The following is a 25,188-nucleotide window of genomic DNA, read 5'->3' as shown; positions in this document are numbered from 1 at the left end:
GTGATTAACTCAAGATTTTGATAGTGTTGCTAATATTAGAAATGTGGTGAAAGAATGGACAATTCTGTCATTTAGGGCACAAGTTCTTCAGGCAGAATTGGGTGGCAAGATGAAGTGGAGCAATAGTGATCACACATGGAAAGTGACCACTGTGGTTTAGATGGGGAGGAGCTTCTGGACCTTAATCCTCCTGGGAACTCGCGGAGAAAAGCAGGCGCTGAAAAACAGTAAATCTGATTGGTTGAGGAAGAGGGATATTATACATGCTACAAAGGAGAGTGTTTTTTGAGTCACACCCCACCCTTCACACTCTGCAAACTTTGGTACAAGTAAGGAATGTGGTGGTGAAATGATTTGCAGCCCTGACACACTTTCTTCTTTCTGGTGAGCCATGCCAATGTGAGTTGCACTGGCAGGGAAACAGCAGGTGAACAATATGAGATGTGGGGACCTTTCCCCAAGCACGGCTCCACAAATCACGAGAGCTTTTAACCTTACAAAAAGACTGATCACCTCCTTGTTGGACAGGCATAATCCAGCAAAATAAACTAATTTAAAATGAATAACCAGAGTGGGATTACAAATAAAACAGACCCGATTTCTCCAGTGAAGCATTTTCTTTAATCACAGAGGACCTCAATGTCTAACTTTCGAACAAAAAGTCGGCCTGACACAGCGGAGATCTTTAACCTTTCCACTCTGGCAGAGGCTCATTGAAACTTGAAGGAGCAAGAAACATGGTGTCTGGACTGTTTACTTCACTTGGCTCTCGGGCAGTTCCACTTCCTGTGAGTACAGGCAGTCGTGCAATATCAAGAATGCATTCCAAGAAGGCATTCAAAAGGTAGCGCACCAGCCCCCTCCCCCGCCGCCGGACCCTGTAACGGACAGGCCAAGCCTGGGAGCAGTTTGGGGAAAATGAGCGGCTGAGGTGAGCGTCAGCAGAAGGTCCTGCGCATCTCCCCCACTCCCGCAGCTGGCATATTGTCTTCCCTCCTGGAAACCAATTTAAAAAGTAATTTAAAGAAAAACCGATCCCTGTCATTTCTTCCGCAGAACCCCTAGGCTTTTCCACGGAACTCTGTTTGGGAAACCCGATACATCTGTGTCTTGTGTTCATTTGGTTTAAGTTTTAATTATGAAATGCTAATTATTAGTCTGGAGAGTTAATCAAATCTTTAAGATACTCGGGTTGAAAGATGAAAGAAACCTTTATCGGCTCCAGATATGATAGGCCAAGTCAATGCCTTCTGTATTTGCTTTGACAAGCTGTCTTGTTTGCTAGCAGTTGTAAATGGGGAAACAGCTGTGCTCACCCACGAAAATGTTTAGGATTGGAACAGTAGATTTTGACAGTTTCTGTTAGATTGATAAGTCGTTAACCCTTCTGTCAACCTGTTTAACAATGTGCAATTTAAAGTGTCTTCGAATGGTTAGTTAATCTAGCTGTCTGGGAAAAGCTTGTGGGTTCTGCTTTCAGTAAACATGAACTATGTTCTTTTTCTTAACAATGGTTTTAAGGCTAGGGAATTCTGTATTTAATAAAGACAAAATCAGTCGTGCTTTTCCTTAATAAATTGCTGTTTCTGGATGACTTAAAAATAGATTCCTTCATATGTGAACCAAAGACCTGAACAAAGTTGGGTTAGAGCAGCTACTTGAAATTGGAGGCATTCAAAAATGAAATGGTGAGTGTTAAGGGCCAATGTGTTGCTATAATGGTGAAGGTTAAGATCAACATTTCTAAGAAACCCTGGGTATCAAAGGAACTTGAAAGGTTGAATAAAGACAAAAAGGTAGCTTATGACTGGCTTAGTGAATTGAAATTTATGATGCCCTCGAGCAAGGGTGGCCAACCTTTTTTAATTTTTAATTAATTTAGACATAGAGCTCAGTAATAGGCCATTTCGGCTCGCTCATCCATGATGCCCAAAACCTACACCACCAGTACATATTTGTGGGCCAAAATGGCCTGTAATCATGCTGTATATCTAAATTAAAAATTAAAAGGTTGGCCACCCCTGCCCTAGAGGATATAGAATGTGTTGTGGGGTATTGAAAAAGTAATCAAGGCAAAGAGGGTACATAAAAAAAACCACAGGTTGGCAAGATTAATGAAAACACCAAAGCATTTTATAACTATATTAGAAGCAAGAGGTTAACAAGGAAAATTTAAGGCTCTTTGGTGCCAAAGTAGCAATTTGATGAGGTCTCACATGGGAAATGGGTTCAAGTGCCCATGAGATGCAGAGCAATTTAGAAAATGGGATCTGAAATTGGCATGGTCATGGGTAGTAGAGGCTGATGAACAAGGGTTGTTTGTTCAATAGGATGCTTGCAACCAATACTGTACTCCTCTCTTGCTCAACAATCTGGATGTTGAATGTAGGACGTATGATTACTAAGTTCACAGATGACCTGAAGATTGATGGTAATATGGATAATAAGGAGTGAGACTTGGCTCGAAAATGTTGTTGAGGTAAGCACTGAAATCACAGTTCAAATTTAATCCTGAAAAACCACATTTTAGGAGGTGTATTCAATTGGAGTATTGATTAATAGGACCTTTGAATAGACTAAGTGACATTGATGTATATCTCCAAGGATCACTGGCAGTAAATAAGGGGTTGAGAACCTTTACAAGGTGCTTGTTTTCATCAACCAGGACATAGAACGTAAGAGCAAGGAGCATATGCTACAAATGTAATGATAATACATTAGACCAGCTGGAGTATTGTGTGCATTTGTGGTCAAGCAGCATAAAAAAGATGTGTTTGCTTTGGAGAGGGTGCAGAGGAGATTAACCAAATTTTGTCTGAAATGGAATGTAGCAGCCAGGTGAAACTGAATAGGTTGAATTTGTTTTTCTTGGAGTGGAGAATGCTTGGAAGTCAGGAGAAGGATGTTTGTAGAATCATTTTAAGTAATACAAGAATACAAAATTGAGGAGCAGGTAGAGAACAGAGAGAAATTTGCGAAGTTGCCGTAGCAGAGGTCATGGAAATTTACATTTTGAATATGGAAAACAGCTTTTTGGCCTATCAAGTTATCACGAATACTACCCTAATCCATTTAAATCTTCCCATATTTCCATCATCACTTTCTACCACTCATTTAGTGGCCTGTTAGCCTACCAACATGCTTAATTTTGCACTCTTAAAGGAAATGAAAGGACCTGGAGAAAACTCGAACTTCACACAGACAGAATCCAAGATCAGAACTGTACAAGGTTTGCTTGAACACCTCAGCTAGCTGTGCCACTGGCCCACCCCAGCAAAGATCTCTTTAGCTAGAGGCCACAGGTTTTGAGGTAAGGGGTTAGAGATTTACAGAGGACTTGAGGAAGAAAACAAGTATGGCTGCACTGTTGGAGCCGCTGCAGACTTGGGGGAGTGGAGACAGTGCTGCTCTGAAGGTTTCAACAGCCCTGTCTAATGCCAGAGGCACGGTACAGGCTTTTAACGGCTCGTTAAAGGAACCGACAGTGTTTGTAAATAAAACCATGCAACTGCAAGAACTGTGCCCAAGATGGTGGCACCTGTGCTTGGCAGCAGCCAAGAGGGGTTGCAGACGCTGACTCCGGAGGAGCAACAGTCTGGCACAGGACAGCAGAAATGGGGGTAGCACCCCCACCCCCATTGAGAAGGAGAAGCAGAGCAGTCAACCTGGCAGAACGGTGACCACAGCAGTGGGCAAGTGAGCGCTCGGTGACTGAAGAACCCTAAAGGGAATATGACCACAGCAGCAGACCAGCAAAGGGTTCAGCAGATGAGAGACCCACACTGGCTGTGGGTGATTTGCAGTTGGGAGAGCTGCCCTGGCTATGGGCTGCTGGACACTGGCTTATGGAACATAGTACCAGAGCTGGGATTCAAGAGTGTTACAAACTAACAACCCTTTTAATTATTTTTGGTACTAAAGGGACTGTTAGCAATGGAAAATTCATCAGACAGTGGTAAATTCAAAATGATAGTTTTTTAATTAAATTACTAATAACAAAACATTTCCTATCTAAACTTAACTCTAAATTTAACCTCACATGCGTAAATGTAAAATGCAAATGTGCGTGTGTAAAAAAAAAAAAAAAAAAAAATTCCCCTCTGAAAAGTCAATTTTTAAAACTTCAGCATCATTTTAGTCTTGCTTGAAGATTTTAAATTCTCAGTTCAGAAATAATTACAAAATGCTTTCAAACACCATATCTTCAGATCTCTTTACTCACAATTCTGCCCTCTTTTCAGAGGCAGGGAATGTGACTATTTTCTTCCATGTTGAATTCACAAATCCAGACAAGGGTTAAACGAAGTGGCTATACAAAAATAGACCCAGGAGAATTCTGTCCTCTTTCCCAAAAAGATATCAAAGTGGTCTTCCTTATTTGAAAAGCCACTGATTCTGTGTTCCCCTTTTTCCAGGAGTAATACACACAGCACTTATTACAGATATTATCACTCAACCCTATCTTCCACAAGATTTTCAACCCCTGTGTGTCGCAGGGTTTTGACTTCTGTAAACTCCAAACTGAACTCTTACAAAAATGCCTGAATTCGATAATATATTTCTCCAAACCATGTGACAGTTACATTATCAACGAGATTGTCACATTTGTGGCCCGAAATGTGAAGTTAATAAAACATTAAACACAAGTTTTATCAGGTAAACTTCTCAGTGGCTTTATTTTCCCATTTCCTTTGTTCTCCTGCTTGTGTTCTTATCTCTCCCTCATACCACGTGACTTCTGGTACATCTCATACATATTCATTATCATGACATCCCTCCTTTAATCAGAAATAAACTTTACCTTCACTTACCAATGTCCCTCGGAAACATACAAACATCGTAACTAATGGTAATACTATAACTCAACTACATAAAATTTACTTCCTACAGCACTCATACATGCACTTTATGATATAAGATTAAATACTGTCCCAAAGTTCTTATTAAAACTATGGCACAAAGTCTTCGTATCGTTTGGACACTTTCCGGTTTCGTTTCGGCCTGCCTGCGATATTGTCGTCGCTTCTCGGTTGTTCACTCTTGGCGTCGGCAATACTGCTCACCACGGCTTCGGGTGTTTCTGGCGCTCTAGTCACTTCATCAGGAGTGCTGGTAACTGCCTCTGGAACATCATCAGGTCTCTCAGTTTCAGCATCTCGTATTGGCCTTTCAACCTCTTCGCTCGATGTATCTCTGGACTGGTACCTTTTTACACCTGATACATTTTTCTTATACAGGACTCCAGTCGGAGACTTGACTGTCACCATACTGCCACTTCTGGATACGACAGTATAGGGTTGATGGTAATAAGGTGTGTCTAGCTTACCATCAGTTTCATGCCTCACTAGAACATTATCTCCTGGCATGATGTCTGAGTACTTGGCTCCACGTTTCGAATCTGTGTACAGCTTTGCTGCACCTTTCTTTTCAGTAACGTGGTCACTCATCTCCTGGTCATCTCGGATTTCCTTTATTTCTGGCATTTTTGAGCGGATTTTTCTCCCAAAAAATGCTTCTACAGGACTTTTTCCAGTGGTTGCATGAGGCGTTGCTCAATAGATAGCCACATAAGATAGCAATGCTTCTCGCCAATTTTGTCCTTCTGCGTGTGCAATCCTCAATCGTTTTTCAATGGGCTGATTTTGTCTCTCTACTTCTCCATTGGCTTGCGGCCATTTCGGAGTTACTTTATGATGGTGGATACCTGTGATCCTCATGTATTCCGCAAATGTCTCTGAAATGAATTGTGGACCATTGTCAGAGTATAATGTAACAGGTAGTCCATATCTTGCGAATATCTCTGCTAATGCTTGTATTGTTTTTTCAGTGGTTGTGGACTTCAACACCACGTACTCATAGTATCTGCTGTAGTAATCTATCACTACCATAATTGATTCACCCGTCGGTAAAGGTCCAAGAAAATCAACAGCTACGTCGATCCATGGTCCCGTCGGGAGTTGCGTACTCCAGATCGGTTCTGGCGGATTACTCCTACTTGTGATTTGACATCCGTGACAAGTTTTAACAAATTTCTCTGCATCTTTATCACAACTTGGCCACCATACCTTGGTCCTGAGGTTTTGCTTGGTACCAACAATGCCTAGGTGTCCTTCATGCGATAAGGATACGATCTTCGGTCTCAATCTTTGCGGTATCACCAATCTGCAACCTCTTAATACACACTGTCCGATGCAACAAAGTTCGTCTCTAATGGGAATGTAAGCCTTGTGAGTACACTTGTCCCATTGTCCACTCTGTATGCATTCTCTTACTTCCATAAGTTCTGGATCACGTTCGGATTCTCTCTCGACTTCCTTCGTAGTCACAGCTTTCGGTGTCGACTGAATAGCTACAAAGCGTACAAAGCTCTCTGTTTCTGTTCCCAATTCTGACTTGGAATGTGGACCACCATCCTTCACCAATCTGGACAGCGGATCTGCAATGTTTGTTTTCCCTGCAATGTGGATTACTTTATATTTGTAGGGTTGTAGTCTGAGTACCCATCTTTCTATTCTGGCACATGGTTTGGATCTAGGTGCATAGATCACCTCTAATGGCTTATGATCTGTGATGAGTTCAAATTCAATGCCGTATAAATATGCATGGAACCTCTCACAGCGCCATACCAGTCCGAGTGCTTCTTTCTCTGTCTGAGAGTATCTTCTTTCCACATCTGATAACGATCTGCTGGCATAGGCAATGATTCTTGGTCCTCCATCATGCATCTGGACCAACACGGCTCCTAAACCAACTGGGCTGGCATCCGCTATGACTTTGGTTGATGCCGCCGGATCGTAATATCCAAGAGTTTTTGCATCTGTCAGGCTTTGCTTCAGCGCTGTGAACGCTTTCTTCTGCTCAGATCCAAAATGAAAAGGTACACCTTTCCTGGTTAGTTTCCTTCGTGGTTCTGCCACTGTAGCAAAATTAGGAATGAACTTTGCACAAAAATTGACCAATCCCAGGAAACTCCTCACCTCTGTTGCGTTCTGAGGTGCACGTGCCTCTGCAATAGCTTTCACCTTGGCCTCTGCAGGGTTTAGTCCTTCCCGTGTAAGTCTGTGTCCCATGAAGTCCATTTCTGACACACCAAACTGGCACTTGTTTCCATTCACGATAAGGCCTGCCTCCTGTAGTCTAGATAGTACACGCCTCAACCGTTTGTCATGCTCTTCCTTTGTTGGTGCATGGACTATGATGTCGTCAGAAATGTTGGCAACTCCAGGAATGCCTTGAATCACTCGATGGATTTCATACTGGTAGATCTCTGAAGCTGCATTAATTCCAAATGATAGTCTCTTGTAACGATACAATCCACAGTGAGTCACAAATGTTGTTACATCTCGGGAACCTGGATCCAGCTCTAATTGATGATAGCCCCATTTCAGATCAATTTTTGAGAATACCTTGCTGGTAGTTAGTTCTTGAAGTATTTCCTCCACTGTTGGTATAGGGTGTCGTTCTCTAATTATAGGTTCATTGGCCATTCTCATGTCAACACATAGTCTTATGTCACCCTTTGGTTTGGGTACAATCACTACTGGGCTGACCCATTGTGTCGAATGTTCCACCGGTTCAATAATGTCTTGTTCCATCAATTCTTTAATTTTGGCTTCGACTTTCCCACGAGTCCAAACGGAGTTTGGCGCATTGGTTGTGCCTTGGGTTTGACCGTTTCATCTACCGCTAGCTTCAATTGTCAACCTTTCAGCTTTCCTACTCCTTGGAAGACTGCGGGGAATTCTTGCTTCATATCCTCGTATGACTGAATTGAATTGACACAAGCTCCAATATGAAGTATTACCAGGTCTTGCGCTGTGCTTCTACTCAGCAATGGTTCTCCCCTCTCTTCTATGACCATAAACTCTGCTTCGGTGTACTTATCTCCAGCTTCAACAGTTGCAGTAAAACATCCAATGGTCTGCAATGGCTTGGTTGCTGTGTATGGATACAGTTTCTTGGAACATTTCTTTGAGGTACAGATGATCTTTTTCCTTTTCAACTTCTCCCATAAATGTCGATCAATCACATTACTGTCACTGCCTGAGTCTACAATGACCTGCACTGTCACTCCACCAATGATCACTGGGACTTTCTCATGATGTACTTCATTCAACGTAAATTGGTAACAACTCTGTTCCTCCTGGGTTTCATCATCGTCACCGTCTATCTGGCGAATGGTATCTTTCTTTCCAGGATACTTTCCTTTCCCCCAGGCTTTGCCTTTGGAAGTTGTACTCTTCCTCTTCTGGTCTGCATTGGACTTGCTTTTGCACTTCTTTGCAAAGTGGTCCTTACCTCCACACTTTCTGCAAACTTTGCCTTTGGCCGTGCAATATGGGTCTTTTCCAAAGTGACCTCGGTTTCCACATCGATAACACTCCACGTCCTGTATCAACGCATATCTTGGCTGGTTATGGCGATGTGAGAGCCTCTTAATTTGCTGGCTTGAGTTGTCTTTCAGGGTCATGGTGTGAAATTGCCCTTCAACAGCCTCTAATGCAGCAGCAATGGTTAAAGCATCGGTGAGTTCCAACTCACTCCCTCTTTCCAGTAGACGTCTTCTGAGTTTATCTGATCTGCAGTGCTGTACGACTTGATCCAATAATTGGTTGTCCAAATCAGCTGGCATGTAATTGCATCCAACAGCTAGCTGGCGTAGTCTCGTCACGTACTGAGCAATTGTCTGGCCATCTTCTTGTCTCATTCTCCGAAACAAATGGCGTTGAATTGTAACATTCGGTGTCACTACATAGTGTGCATTTAATGCATCTACCGCTTTCCGGTACTCATCCTTTCTTCCAGTATTCAAAAGTGTTTTAAATGTTTCCCGAACTGCGGATCCCGCAGTGAAAAGAAGTAACGCCCTTCTCTGTGCTTTTTGTTCAACTGTACCGGTATCTAGAAATAGGCCACGACTGTTGGCGTAGGATTCAAATTCTTCCAGCTATGCTTTCCACTTCACACTTACAGTGCTTGCATCACCAGTCGGGTCAAAATGAGCAATTCCACTATGTGTTAGAAAGTCACTGTCTGCACTAGCCATGAGGAAATATTCCAGTCCCAAAAGTACTGAGCAAAGAGAAAATTCTTATCACCTTGAAGTTGTCTGTAATCTTGTTTAGTCTTTAATTTTCTTCAAGCTTCTTTCATCCTCTTCGCCAATGTCACATTTGTGGCCCGAAATGTGAAGTTAATAAAACATTAAACACAAGTTTTATCAGGTAAACTTCTCAGTGGCTTTATTTTCCCGTTTCCTTTGTTCTCCTGCTTGTGTTCTTATCTCTCCCTCATACCACGTGACTTCCGGTACATCTCATACATATTCATTATCATGACAGAGGTCAATCCCAATTCTTGGAAACCACATGACTATCAGTTTTATTTCTAACGAAATTCTGTTCCTTTTTCAAAACCACTCCATATCCATATTAACCTCTGACTTCATCTCTCTTCAAGAGGCTTAAATAGTTTAAAAACAAATGGCTTCCTCTGCATTTTTTATTGAATACTTAGATACTTCCGTTTCTAATAAAGCAAACACTCCATTGTTCTTGAATAATTAAGAACCACTTCAGATCCATTCGCTCTGTCTTTCCAAGATGCTGCGACTCCAAGAATTAATTGAGTTCAGTGGTTTTCTGTAAATGTGCTGTGACCTGTGTGTGACCCTGTACCAGCCCACAACTAACTTACTAAGAATGCATATAGATAAAATATCATTAACATTGAAGGTTAACAAAATTCGTTGCAAAAGGGAAGAAGGGCCCCTGAAATGCCTCGGTCTCTGAAAGCTACCTGATCATGTCATCGGTTTGGACCTGAAGCTTGGGCTGCCAATGAATTAAACAGGAATCTGTGCAGCTGAAGAGGCTGCGGGAGTACCAGAGATGAATCCATGGACACTCAGTGATTGAATCGACTTTATTTTGCTGCTTTTTCTCTCATACTGTAAGGGGAGTCAGGCAGTACTAATGGCAACTCTGTAGGCAGCAGGCAAAAGTTAAAACATATCATATATTTAATGTATATGACAATAAAAAGAACCTTTTACCCAGAAATTGGTTGAAATTTGGAAAGCACTGCATGAGAGGCAGTGGAGTGAACGTGTTTTGGTGAACACTTCAAACACCACGGCATAACAGGCTTTTAACCAAGAGCTTGGAACAGAGTTTAGTATAAGTATTTAATCATCTGCATGCATACAGTGGGCTGAATTTGCTTTTTCTGTGTACGATTCAATGACTAACTCTATGTATAAAATAATTTAAAAATAAAACGAACGACTTCAAGTAGGCAGTACTGGAGTTTTCTAGAAGTTGTATAAATAAAAATTGATTGTTATATTTAATTTACACTGGTAGACCTTCTATTCTGAATGGCAGACCCCTTATTTTGAAACTATGACAGGGGAAACATCAAGTTAGCATTTTCTTTGTCAAGTCCTTTCATAATTCCATGTTGACTCTGATCCATTTTATTATTTTCTATAATATGCTCTGTTGTTTAAGAGTACATTGTTGTCTTGCTGTCTTTTTATAAGTTTGTGAAAACTTAACTGCCTTGCTAACACCTTAACTAAATGTCCTGCTATCTGCTTGTGTGACGTGATGACTTGCCATATATTTCGACATACAAGTTCACCCCCATTTTTCAGCCTAATTTTAAGGGTTTTATGGTGTATCCGGTGTATAGGTCAACCCCAATTTTCTGGATGCCTGATGGGCTGTCGAACAGCGTATATGTTGACCCCTTCCCACACCAAGCTTGCTCAGATTGATCTGGGCGTTAGCTGGAGGTGATTCTTATCATGGACGATCCATCGACAACGCAATTCGTGTTGAAAGTATGAAATGAGTTTTAAGTTGAAAGTGATTGAAATGGCCAAAAAACCAAGTGTCCTGCTGTGAGAAAATTTGATGAATGATTATAAAATTTTTGCGAGATTTATTTCAAATAGATTTGCATGTGGATCCATGGTTGTGTTTATTAGGATATAAGAATTCATTAACAGTGTGTTTGGATCAATCTTGGGTTGCATTTATTCGGTTGAGTTTGGCAGTAGCTAGAAAATGTATAGCGGTAACTTGGAAAAATGATGCAGAGTTGAGTATACAGAGGTGGCATAATGAAATTCAATCATGTTTATGCTTAGAGAAAATTACATATAATTTGAGAAATAATTTTTCTTTTTTTTGAAGAAATGTGGACTCCATATTTGAATTGTATGAATTTAGACGTGTAAATATTTTTTTAACATTTTTGTTTGAATTGTTGAAATGATGTATTGTAACCTAACCCATTTTATTTGTTTGTTTTAATACTTTTATTTGTGTATGTTAAGCTCCGGGGTGGGCGGAGGGGAGGGATGGGGAGAGGGATAGTAAGTGGTGGGATAGTGGGTTGGAGGGTGGGGGGTATAGGGAGATAATTTAGAAGGGTTTTTTTTATTTGTGTGTTTTATGCTCATATTTTGTAGAATTTTAAATAAACTTCAAAAAAAATTTGATGTATGAGAGGTTGGTAAGAGATTGAAGGAAGAAAGAAGAGACTTTAAGAAAAATAACAAAAAGGCAATGTTCATTGAGAAAAGGAGTCACTCGTTGGCCAAAATTAGAAATCACGTTGCAGAATGGGTATGTGAGCAGAGGCAAGATTGCTGTAAAATAAGAACATTTGCACTGCAGGGGGCCAAGTCACATCCAGACCTCAGTGATGATTTTGAGGCTACTGTAGGCTGGTGCAACCATTTCATGAACAGGAAAAATCTGGTGTTATGACAAAAAAAAATTGGACAGAAACTACCAAAAGATCTTGATCATAAAGTTTTCACCAGTTTATTATATGTAACCGGCAGAAACACCAGTTTGCATTGGCAAATATTGGAAACATGGTCAAAACCCCCCCTGAATTTCAACATGATAGACAATAGAACAGTGGAATTGAAAGGTGTTAAAACTGCAAACTAGAAATACAGGCTATGAAAGGACCATGTTTACCATGGTGTTATCATGTATGTCTGCCGGGAAAAAGTTTAAGACCCATGGTAATCTTCAAACACAAAATTAAATCGAAAATAAAATTCCCTGCAGGTATTTTTATATATTTTCATGAAAATGGTGTAAAAACTATGGATAGACAAGGAGTGGAACAGGGGGTTTGTGCAAAGAACGGAGTTTGTTGGTCTGGGATATGTTTCGTAGCCACTTAACTGAGAACACTAAAAGTAGATTAGCACTACATAATACTTACATTAGCGGTTATCCCGGGTGGTTTGATGTCTATATTGCAACCTCTCGATGTCTGCTTGAACAAACCCATTCAAAGACCACATGTACGAAGAATGGAATGCATGGATGTCGAGTGCAGAAAGGTGTCATTTCCAAAAGGCAGGGCAATGCATGCTGCATCACTTGATGTGCTGTATAACTTTGTGCTCCAGGCATGGGATAAAAAAAGTAGAGACTGTGATTAAAATCATTTTAAAAAGTGCAATATCTCTTGTGCAATTGATGCCACTGAAAGATGATTTGTGTGGGGCACTGGCGAAGCTGAAACCACCTCATCAGATACAGAATGGGACCCATATAACTATTTAAATAGTGAGAGTATGGATGTGCCTGCCACCATCTTTGCCTCATACAATGGTGGTGAGAATGATTTTTGAAGGTTTCTAAATGTGTTGCTGTCTTCAGACAATGATAGTGATTTTGAAGGGTGCTAATTGTGTTGTTTTCAATAAAAATCTAAATGAAAATCTGTCGCAGTCAGGTTTTCTTGTTTTTCAAGGGTCGACTTGTAAGCTGAATCTTCTTTTCATGGGTCGATGTATACGCCAGGTCAGCGTGGATTGTATTTTGAGCTGAATTTAGTCTCAAAAGTATATCCAGCATATTAGTTGACCTCCATTTTTGAGAGATTTTTTTACGTTTCACTTCCCAACTTGTATGCAGAAATTTATGGTATTTAATTTGATAATGCTCTGGAGTGGTTTATAATTTTAAAGAAACTAATGTAATTTGTCTGTTTTTAGTGATGTTGGCTGTTCTTGGAAAACACATGAGGAAGTTAGAAAAGCAGAGAAGAATATTGAGATTCTGCAGTTGAATAATCCAGAAGAAGAATTTCTAATTGACAATGTTGATGGTGAAGATTGGGACTGGGATGATTGTGATGGAGACTTCACCAAGCGTTATACTGCTTCCAGGAACAATAGCCAGCAGGTGATGTAAAACTTTAAAAATACTGCTTATCTATCTCGCTCTCTCGCGACCTCTGGCAAATTTGTGTTCTTATTACTGATAAACATAAATTGGACCCAAAATAACCAATGCACCCAAATTTTAAAAGTCCAAATAAATTTTTTTGTGAATGGTTTAACCAACAATATTGAAAATGAACTGCAATATAAATAGGTTTTGCCAGAAACTGTTAGAATATTATGTAATGTTTATACTTAGTTACTCCCAGATATAGAGCTCATAAATTTTAAAAAACTGCTCATTATTGAAAAAAATATCTCTGGGATTAAGTTGATTACATTGTCAATAGACAATGTATTCTTTAGCTATTTTAGTGAAGTCGATATGTATTTCAATGCTGGCTGTTCTTGACATTTATTTTTAATTTTGTATATCTAGTTGAATGGATTAATATTTTGCATTTATATTATTACAATTTTCAATGACATTTCTAATATGCAGTTGTGGTCCAATATGGATATTTATTACTATCTATACATCCTTTGATTATAAATTGACCCAAAAAAAATTTAAAATGTGAATTATTGTTTCTGTTATAATGTTTGTAATTCAGGCAAATAGACAAACTTCCTGTAATTCAGCAAAGATGTCCACTCCTTCAGACAAGGTTCTGAGAAAATTTGAAAATAAAATTAATCTTGGTAAGTTTTAAATATTGTTTATAATTTTAGAAATGTAAGCTTGGAGGGTGCCATTGTCATTATTGTTTCTTTCCAATGCTAAGCAAAATTAATCTGGCTTAATTCACCTTCATGGTCTCACAGATTATGGCTCTTCGATTGTTCATTCAAGTGTTTTTTTCAGTTCTGTACACCCTTTACATGTGCAATTTTAATTTTTTTAATGCATAGATTCTTAGTGAGTTTCAAACATCCACCACACACTGAATTTTCTCTAATTTCCTCTCTAATCCTTCTTTTAATTTACTAAATTTAATCCCTGCAAACCGTCTCTCATAACCATTGATCTTTCTGCCAAGGAGAGTACAGGTTCCTTAATTTAAAGTACAGTAGCTCATTTTTGAATGGGAACAATCTGTCTAACTATCTTTAATACCTTTGCCCTGGCAACTTTATAGGCCTGAAAATTCCATTCGTATTGGAAGCAGTAAGATGTTTGATTGTTCAGTTTAATATTAATGAACATTTGAAAAACTGTTTTTGTTTCAAGTTTGAGTGCAGAAAAGTGAAAATTACCGTGAGTTTGTTTTATTTTTACCTAGTTAATTGTGCATTAAAAATTTAGCCATTGCACCATGCACATATCAGTTTCTAAAATCAAACTGAACATCAAATTAGAAATGAAAGAAATTGAAGGAATATGGAGAAGTGTCGGGTTACAAGATTAACGTAAATAAAGTGAAGCAATGCCTATGAATAATGCGGATTTCTCAAAATTTAAGAAGGAATCACCATTTAGATGGCAAATGCAAGCAATAAGAAACCTAGTTATACAAATAAATAAAAATCTCGGCCAACTATATAAACTCAATTATTATCCACTAATGAAAAAATTACAGGACGATTTAGAGCATTGGAAAGATTTACCACTAACACTAATAGGAAGGATAAACTGTATTAAAATGAACATTTTTCCAAGGATATTATACCTATTTCAGGCATTGCCAATGCACTTGACAGAGAAATTCTTCAAGGAGTTAAAGAAAATAATAAGGAAATTTTTATGGAAAGGGGGGAAACCGAGGATAGCACTAGATAAATTAACAGAATGGTATAAACAAGGAGGCTTACAACTGCCAAACTTTAAAAATTATTATAGAGCCGCACAATTAAGATACCTATCAGATTTTTATCAAACAAGGGAAAAACCAGATTGGACTAGATTAGAATTAGATAAAATAGGGGAAAAGATACCTGAACACATATTATATAAATGGGATGAAAAATTGGTACAACATAGAAGTTCTCCAGTATTACATCATCTACTCAATATTTGGAAGAAGGTTCATGTAGAAAGAAATAAAACAAATTATCAATTACCAAAACTAATATTGACGCAAAATAAGTTACTCCCTTTTACAATAGATAACCTTTCCTTTAGAGAATGGGAGAAAAAAGGGATCAAAAGAATAGAAAATTGTTTTTCAGGAAATAGATTATTATCCTTTGAACAAATGAAAGATAAATACAATATAACTCAAGATACAGTGCTGGCATATTACCAATTGAGATCCTACTTGAAGGACAAATTAGGAAGCAGTCTGAGTTTACCAGAGGGAAGTAACTTTGAATATGTGATTACAGATACAATGATAATCAAAAGATTTATAACAAATATGTATATTAAACTGCAAGAAAAGGAGAATGAGGAAACAAATGGTAAAACTAAACAAAAATGGGAACAAGATTTAAATATAAAGATAAAAAAGGAAACATGGGAGAAGTTATGTTCTGGAACGATGAGAAATACAATAAATACGAGGTTACGTATGATACAATATAACTGGATACACAGACTATACATTACACCTCAAAAGTTAAATAAATGGGACCCAACAGTATCTGATAGATGTTTTCGATGTAAAAAAGAAATGGGAACAACAATTCATGCAATCTGGACATGTGAGAAAGTAGAAAAATTTTGGGAAGATCTAAACCAAATATTAAATAAAATTACAGAAAACAATATACCAAAGAATCCAGAGATCTTCCTCTTAAGTAACATAAAAAACAAAGAATTTGGAATTGATTTGGATGATGCACAAAAAAGATTTGTTAAGAAGGAATCACAAAAAATCACATAATACAAAAAAATGTATTATGTCAACCTGGAAATCGGAAGATAATTTGAAAATACAACAATGGTATATAGAAATGAATAAATGTATTCCATTAGAAAAAATAACATATAGTTTAAGAAATAATATTGAAATATTTGAACAAATATGGGAGCCTTACATGAAACACAATAGCGAAAACCTACCGGGGACATTCACTACCTAAATTAACGAAAGGAGAAGGAAATGAAAAGAATTGACTCAGTGGAATTTCTGGTTTATTTTTATTGAATGACAACATTGTTTGACTGGTTTAATGTATCCTAGATTTTGTACTTTAAATGGACGGGAGGGGGGAGGTAGGGAGGGTGGGATGGGAGGAGGGAGGGGGGGTAGAAAATGGCACTGTATATATTTGAAAAGGAAAAAGTATGTATCATGGTTAATGGGATTTATGGTGTGAAAAATAAAAAAAATTTTAAAAAAAAATTTGAAATGAAAATAAAATGCATATTTTTGTTGAGAGAATGGAGAAAAGTCCAGATGAATTAAATTCAGCCACTGTATCGTGCATGATGGTCTAATGCAAAGTACCTGCAGTTTTCTCAACTGTCAAGGAACCAGATATTTCATATATTGCTTTTTTGTACATTTTTAGGTGAGAATGAACAGTCTAAAAGCTATAATGTAGCTATGATTTACCATCATCAAATTAGCAGTTTGTGACTTTTCCATTTTTTCATTTAGATAAATTAAATTTTGCTGACTCTGTGATAAACAGAGTAACTGAAAAGTCGAGGCAGAAGCATACAGACCTGTAAGTAAAATCCCTATTGCTACAAACAAATAATACAATCTTAACAGCTTCTGTGTGTTCAATTAGTATGATCATCTTTTAATAGTACATAGATTCTTCGCATCATACCTAAAGGAAAATGGATTCCCCCAATCTTTGAAATTAGTTCATGTATTGGTTTAGTGCTACAATTGACCTGTAACTGTGAGTTGGGTTACGTTTTCCTATTTGCTGTAAATTGACTTTTGTTGGAAATTCAAATGTATAGATGCTGGGGAGATGTGATTGAACTTGATCATAATGTTATGGAAACCTAACACACAAAGTAGCTTTTGAGGGAAGAGAAGCTTCAGGAGCAAATAAAGGGAAGTAGAATGATCTGTCAGTTTAGATTTCACAACATCCTGATACAGCCATTCTTGTTGCCTTTTGTCCCACAAGAAGACAATGAATGAACTTGAATGTTTGATCCTTGTAATTAATCCATTAGGCTTGAAATTTCACCACTTCTTTCCATCTGTAGGTAATGTCTAAGGTTTCTATTTTGTTGAGGTAGGAAAAAATGTGGTATTTTGCTGAGAAATGAAAACTTATGAATGATATATGCTATTAGTGAAGTATAAATTCCAAGCAAGAAAGAGGTGCTTAGTGAATTATAAATCGTAAAGATGGCATTTCATCCATAATTTTGTGACTTCCATGCAGTTTGCTTTTAAATGTATGTTTACAAGGACAAAATTTCGCAGATTCAGAAATTCTGAAAATGCTGCCAATTCTCTGTTGGATAGCCAGTCTCTGCAAAGAAAGAGGAAAAATACATTACAGGTACACAATCCTTTATCCGGACATCTAAAATCCAGAACGCTCCAAAAACCGGTATTTTTTTTTTCTTGGTGCTGGTACAGTGGAGGGAGGGAGGGAGGGGGAGAGAGAGAGAGAGAGCAGCACAACTATGTTGGGGGGGAGAGAAGGCAGCGCGACTCGGGCGGGCAAGGGGGGAGGGAGACAGCAGCGTGACTCGGGTGGGCGAGGCTGGAGGGAGATGGCAGTGTGACTTGGGAGGGAGACGGCAGCGCGACGCGGGCGAGTGGGAGAGAGACGGCAGCACAACTGGAAGGGGGTGGATACGGCAGCACAATTCAGGTGGGCTTAAATCTGGGACAGCTGACTTGTTGTGAAATCCGGAAAAATCTGAAATTCGGAACACACTGTCCCCTAAGGTTTCCGGATAGAGGATCCTGTACCTGATTTATAATATTAGAAGTAAAACAAAAAAATCTGTAGACTCCGTGGTTGAAGTAAAAGACACAAAATGCTGGAAAAGCTCAGCAGGTCAAGCAGTGTCCTTTATGTAGCAAAGGTGAAGCTGCATAGCCAATGTTTCGAGCTTGAGCCCATCATCAAAGTATTGTAATGTTTGTCCATTCCGGAGTTTATCCATTAAAGTCACTAGAGAAGCTCATACAATAGGTACAAATAACTGCCAATTAAGTTTTCTTCCAGAAGTAAAGCAACTGTAGCACTGCTAAAGGCAGAGCTACCGAAATAAATGCTGTCCACTCCAAGCAAGTAAACCAGTAACTGCCATTTATTCAAACCACATGCGTTCCAATTTAAGGGAGGTGACAGGCTCACAGGAATGATGTCATAATGCTGCTGTGAGGCCTGGCCATTCCCCTGACAATGCGCTTCTGCAGCCTGGAACTTCTGTGCGGTGAGGGGAAAGCCCCTGTGCCCTGCCATGCTGGCTGTTTGCTACAGGTTTTCGGCCCGTCGTGTGTGGGATTGATCTGACCAGCTACCCCCCGCCCCCCCAGAATCGCAGCCTCATTGGGTGAGGCTTGGGAGATTGTTTTTGGGCAGGTGCTCCCAGCGCCGTAGTGTAGACCAAGTGGGTTTTCTTGAGGCGGTTGACTGTAAACATATCGTGTCTGCTTTCAATGTCAAGCGTATATACAACCCTCTCCCTTCTCAGTGCCTTGAAAAGACCTTCGTAAAGGCACTGTGGGGAGGTACCCGGTTTGCCCCGTCTAACAAACACAAAGTCCGCGGCTTTGAGTTCTTGTGGGACATGGCTGGTTGGCGTCCCATGGGTGGTGGTAGGAAGTGGGTAGGTGGTGTGGTTCTTCAGCTGCTATAGGATGTCCAGGGCATTCTGTAGTGGTTCTGTGGAGCCGAAATGGATGTCGCTTGAGATGGGAAGTGGTGTGCTGTAGACCATTTCTGCCGATGAGGTGGGGAGGTCCTCTTTCGGTGCTGTGTGGATGCCTAGCAGGACCCATGGCAGTTCATCTATCCAGTTGGGCTCATGCAGCCATGATTTGAGGGCTGCTTTTAGATGGCGGTGAAAGCGTTCTACCAGACCATTAGATTGGGGGTGGTAGACGATTGTGTGGTGTAGCTCGCTGCCGCAGAATGTGGCCATGGTCGCCCAGAGGGAAGAGGTAACTTCTGATTGGGGAGCCTAGTTTATGTGGGTAGGGACACACAAGTCTGGATCCAGGTATTCCAGAACATGGCTTTGGAAAGTGCTGCCTTTTTCTCCTTGAATGCCTGGAGTGCCTCTGCAGACCAGCTGCGCTCCTTGTTACCTGCCTTAATGAGGTTGAAGAGAGGCCACATGGAGGGTGTTGCTCCTGGGAGGAAGCGATGATAGAAATTCACAATCCCAAGGAATTCCTGCAAGCTTTTGAGGGTTTTGAGCCTGGGAAAATTCCAAATGTCCTTGACCTTGTCAAGTAAAGGTGTTGGTCCTTTGCTGGAGATGCAGTGCCCAAGGAAGTCCATGGTGACGAACAGAACTGGCGGGATCCAGGGCGCTGACCGTGTGCCAGTACTTCGTGTCCTCTGCTGTAATTCCTCTCAGGGCGAATTGTGATTCTGCAAGTTGCAGCCAGCTGCGTAGCTGGTTTTCCCAGAATGGTGGCAAGTGAACGCTTACAGCGTAAACTGCCACAGGAGATCCGTTGTTGGAAGATGCTTAGACTGTGGACGAATTGGTAGGATTCATCTTGCTGCGTGTTGTGGTATCTAAAAGCATCAGAACCAGTTTGGGGTCACCACTGTAGCACTGCTAAAAGCAGAACTGCTGAAATAAATCCTGTCCACACCAAGCAAGTAAACTAGTAACTGCTGTTTATTCAAACCATGCGCGTTCCTTTTTTTAAGGGAGGTGACAGGCTCACAGGAGTGATGTCATAATGCTGCTGTGAGGCCTGGCCATTCCCCTGGCAATGCGCTCCTGTAGCCTGGAACTTCTGTGCGGGAGGGAAGCCCCCTGTGCCCTGCCGTGCTGGCTGTTTGCTACGGTGATTCGGCCCATCGCGTGCTGGGTTGACCTGGCCCACTACACCACAATAATTAGAAATGGAAGTTTTCTAATAATGCATTTATAGTAATCTGTCCACATTTTTAAAAATATATATATTTTTGCTGTAATTGGGTTGTATTCCAAAAGTACTTAAGACACCCGTAATCTGAAATATTTTAAAAGGTTTATTGGCCCTTTGTTTTTTAGGTATCGAGTTAAAGATAAATCTGACAGAGCTACAGTAGAACAGGTAATAGTTTCCCAATTAATAATGAAAATAACATTTGAGAAGCTGAAGAAATATTGTGCATTGCAATGTAACTTTTAATCAGGATATTGCTTGCTTTCAATAACTTAAAATGTAGCATATGCTCCAATATATAATATATCTAAAAATGTTGTAACCCTTTTTAAATATTGTATATAACCTATAGTGTGAAGAAAGCTCATATTCGAAAATATTAATGTAATCAAATATCTAAAATTGGTCAAAAAAATCTATTTTACCTTCATTCTTAATTGACATTTTTTCTGTACATTATAAAAATCTTAGTTCACAATGAAATGAACAAATCTTTTCTAAATATGCTGAAACAAAAATATTATGGCCTGTATTTATTTTTATTTTTGTAATTAGATTACTTTTGTTTGGAATGGAATAATTAAAGGAAGTTGAAAATTAAATTATTTCTATGCCAAAATATCTTTCCCCTGAACTCGAGAATATCACAGATTCATCACCCTTTGAGTTTAAAAAAAAATTGTCCTCATTGGTATTTTAACTGTTACGACATGCACAATTTTGAGTTTCTGAAGCAGCTTCATGATGGACATAACGGATCATTTTTTTGGAGATCTCTGTCCAATGGAGATTGAGGAATAAAAAAAACTTGCAAATGTAATTACAGTATCATATTGATACTGATGTACTTTGTTTCTGAATGATTTTTCAACTCTCAGGTTATCTTTTCCGTCTGTATGTAGTCTCTTCTCAATATATATTGTAGAGAGAACATGGTCTGTCTAAATCAGCTCCAGTGGCAATCCATGATGACAAAAAAAATGCAAGCTATATTTAAAATACCAAACACAAGAATTGTCTCTCCAAACCAAGCAATTTATGTACATCTCTTTGAGTAGGGTGATAGAAATCAGTGGAAAATTATGAAATTCTTTCAGCGTTATTCAAATCAAAGTCTGGTTTACTTTCCACTTTGCACAAAAATCCTGATTTTTTTTTTTAACGAATTTTTTTGTAACTCAGTTTCACGGTTATTTCAATTTCTAGGTTTTGGATCCAAGAACTCGAATGATTCTGTTTAAAATGTTGAGCAGAGGAGTGATCTCTCAAATCCATGGATGCATCAGCACTGGCAAGGAGGTAAATCTGATTGTGGTGTTGAGATTCACTTCAGAATGATAAATATTGATCAATGGATGAGATGAGTTTGTGCAGGATGTGTTAGCTAGATGCTGTCAATATGTATAACCCCATGGGTTATGACAGGGTTTCATCCTGTGAACGAGTTATAAGTCAGAAATCAACAAAAATTGTGTAGCAGAGGACCACAAGAGCAACTGTGCCTGGAGAGCAAGCAGGCACAGGAAAGTGAATGCCAATTTCCTCATGCAAATGAGTTTGCTCAGCGCTCCCAGCTCTGCTTTATTCAGTCCATAAGCCTTTTTATGGTCCAATGCCACTTTGAATGTGGCTCAATGAAAAGAAAAGAAAAAGTTGAATTTACCTTTTTATGGAGAAGGCCTATAAGGCTGATCCAGTGTTGCTTTCTTACTAAGCAGCATCAGGAGCCATCTTCCAGAGCTGAGGGAGGCGGGGGAAGTGGTGCAATAGCGCCGCCCATCGCCATGATATCTTATGCACCAGCAAGTGAAAAATGAATATAGACATTCCCTTCCACCCAAAAGAACAAAATTCTTTCTTACTGTAGTCAAATAGGTACTTTGTAAAATTAAATCTACAATAATATACTTTACAATTTGCTCTCCTGGGTCGCTGGCTGACTACGTCATCATTACATCATCAGCCTGTCCCTTCACAACCACTTTCAGTGGCATTGCCTTCATGGATAAGGTAGAGTGAGTCTACCTCCCAGGTGGATTGGAATTCGCCTCCTGAATCTGCCCTCGGAGCTTTCAACAAGGTCAGTTAAGCGATGTAAACATGGAGAATATCAGCCTTTAAATTCACTCTTATTACTATATAAAGGCATCCTGATTATTGCGGTACAGGGGTATGGGGAGGAAGAATGGAGAAAAAAGGCATGCTGAAATGCCCTGTTCCCACACATTAGAAGATCTTAACAGCCCCACAGCAGGCAGGAAATCCAAACCCATTCATCTCCCCAGTCTCTCAAATGCTTGTCTGTATGTACATGGTGTTCACTCGTCTGGAGGACCTATAAATGGTATTTTCAAAAATCTGTGACATTAATGTACCAATTTATAGAGATGTATATTTTGAAGGCAAAATAATTAAATTCTGGAAATGCTTAGCATAACAGCATGCACTTGCAGAAAGAGAAGTTGTTAATATTTCATTTAGATTAGTATGTTTAATTAAAATAAATGCGCACAAATTCTTCAAACTGAATGGATGAAGTTGATTTATAGTTGTTTCTTTGTACAAGAAAGCATTCCTTGTTCTCTCAAATGTTAGTATCTTGTAAAGAAAAGGGAAATCATTGTCTCACTGCATGTGTTGGGAAGGGGAGAAAGGTGGGGAAGAAATGATTCTAAATATTTTTAACAAATTTAACTGACACCTGGATAAGGGCTCGAAATGTTGACTGCCCTTTACTTCCTATGGATGCTTCATGACCTGCTGACTTTCTCCAGCACTTTTGTGTACTAATTTAATACATTTGTTTTCTGCATGGTTTCTTCAAGCCTCCTACACTAGTCTTATTTTTGTTCCCTTTTACCAAAAGGCAAATGTATATCATGCAACGACAAACAGTGGAGAAAACAGAGCAATAAAGATCTACAAAACTTCAATCTTAATATTTAAAGATCGTGATAAATATGTTACTGGTGAATTCAGGTATAATTTATTGATGTGTATGTTGTATTAAATTTCTTGCGTAGCAGTTAGCGCTATGCTGTTACAGTGACCAAGTTTCAAATCTAGCGTTGTTTGTACGTTCTCCCCGTGTACACGTGGGCTTCCTCCAGGTGCTCCAGTTTCCTCCCACCCTTCAAAATCTACTGAGTTGTAGATCAATTAGGTGACATGGATTCAAGGCCCCAAAGGGCCTGTTAACTGTACTGCATGTCAAAATTTAATTTAAATTTGCACGCACTGTCCTACTTTTCATTTACAAACAACATAAAGGATTTTTTTCTCACATACCAAGATTTTTTATTGCATTTTATGAACTATAATTAATTGATTATTGTCAGCCTCTCTGAGGCTTACATGCTATGCACGTTGTTTAATATATGAAAAGAACACCTAAAATAAAGGAATCAACTGAATTGAACTACTTAGTGTGGTGTATGATTTATGGCAGAGAAAATGTAGGAAGAAATACAATTTATTAATTAAAGTATATCTGGGAAATATTCCAAATAATTGTCAAATGTTTGAATAATGCCTGTACATTGATGTAGTAATTGTTTTTAATTGCCAATCACATGATCAAGGATAATACCTTCTCCATGCCATGGCATTTTCAATGCTATCCAAAAAATCACTCTAGTATTTCTTGAAGCTCATTACAATTACATCTATATGCAAAGCATATTCAGTATGTTAGGGACTGATATTGCAGGCAATTACTATATTTATTTTCTGTAATAATGCTTTTTAAGACTAGTTTTCATAATTTAATGTCTGCATTAAAGCCATGGTTATTTAACGAAAAAAAATACATTAAATAGTATAGAATAGAAATGGTTATAAACTTTCCAAAAAATCCTTTCTATAAATGAAGCCTGGTGCAATTAAAGTTGCACTTTATAAACATAGCACATTTTGTTGAAAGGAGCTCGTCTTTAATTTTAGATTTCGCCGTGGATATTGTAAAGGAAATCCAAGGAAAATGGTGAGGACTTGGGCAGAGAAGGAAATGAGAAATTTGATCAGGTACTGCAAACAGCAATTTGTTGGAGGTCTGATGTGTGTTGCTATTACCTTGGATGATCTTACTATTTTGTAAGATAATCTACTTGTTGGAGACAAACTGTTTTAAAATAGCCAGATTTCATGCCTATTAACTAAACAGCAGAAAGAATTCCAAGTAATGGTACTAAGTGCTTGTATCCAACACATTACAATTGTGAACTTTGCATTTATCAACAGTTTAAAAACAAAAGCTGTTCTTTTTTAAAAAACAGGTTGCAGACTGCAGAAATACCTTGCCCAGAGCCTATAATGCTCAGGAGTCATGTGCTTGTTATGGGCTTTATTGGTAATGAAGACATGTGAGTTTTTTCACCTTTGTGGAATTCAAACTGATAATTTTATTGCGAAAAGATAAAATGATTAAAAGAGAGCCTCATTGTTCCATTCAGTATATAAACAGTGATGTGATTTTTTTTGTATATCAGACATGCTAAGGGTAAAGGATACATTTTACAGGATGAGACCCTATTGCAGCTCGACCACTGAAGACCTGAGCCGTACCTCTAACCAAGCTGTTTCAGTGCAATTACAGCACTGGGCATCTCCATGACAATGTTGAAAGTTTATTTCCCATGCGACTGTCACTATAGTCCTTAATGGTGGTAGAAATTGTTGGCCCTCCATTAATCCAGGCACATGCAGTGCATTTCTTCACACTTTGGGCTTGTGCCTTGTGGAAGATGGAAAAGCCTTGGGATGTCAGGAGGCAAGTCAACTCTGCAGAAAAACTGATTTGCCTTTGTAGTCATGGTGTTTGTAGCTGGACCATTTAGGTTTCTGATTGATTTTGACTCATTCAATGATGAGAGATTTGACAGTGTTGTTAGGTGATCACATTTTCATTGAAAATAGGTGTCACTTCACAGTTTTATGGCATAAATGTTGCTTGCTACTTATCAACCTTTGCCTGAATTTTGTCAAGGCTTTGCTGTGTGCAAG

General features: G+C 39.0%; 1 protein-coding gene across 4 annotated transcripts in view; it reads left to right on the top strand.

Annotated features, from left to right (window-relative positions):
* Positions 1–25,188, top strand: part of riok1 (RIO kinase 1 (yeast)) — a 59,716-nt gene that overhangs the window by 3,529 nt on the left and 30,999 nt on the right. For 2 of the 4 annotated variants that reach the window (XM_069920892.1, XM_069920891.1), the window contains exons 2-9: positions 13,034–13,223; positions 13,816–13,903; positions 16,747–16,816; positions 20,313–20,355; positions 21,394–21,486; positions 23,054–23,166; positions 24,130–24,210; positions 24,462–24,548. In XM_069920892.1, the coding sequence (XP_069776993.1) occupies positions 13,034–13,223; positions 13,816–13,903; positions 16,747–16,816; positions 20,313–20,355; positions 21,394–21,486; positions 23,054–23,166; positions 24,130–24,210; positions 24,462–24,548 (765 nt within the window). Of the gene's footprint in view, positions 1–767; positions 789–1,605; positions 1,689–13,033; positions 13,224–13,815; positions 13,904–16,746; positions 16,817–20,312; positions 20,356–21,393; positions 21,487–23,053; positions 23,167–24,129; positions 24,211–24,461; positions 24,549–25,188 lie in introns of those variants that run through there. The other 2 variants (XM_069920893.1, XM_069920894.1) reach the window with 2 other exon arrangements.

Source organism: Narcine bancroftii, chromosome 2 (genome assembly GCF_036971445.1).
Source record: "Narcine bancroftii isolate sNarBan1 chromosome 2, sNarBan1.hap1, whole genome shotgun sequence".
Classification (NCBI taxonomy): Eukaryota; Metazoa; Chordata; class Chondrichthyes; order Torpediniformes; family Narcinidae; genus Narcine; species Narcine bancroftii.
Note: the sequence above shows the minus strand (reverse complement) of the source record. Positions and strands in the feature narration are given on the sequence as shown.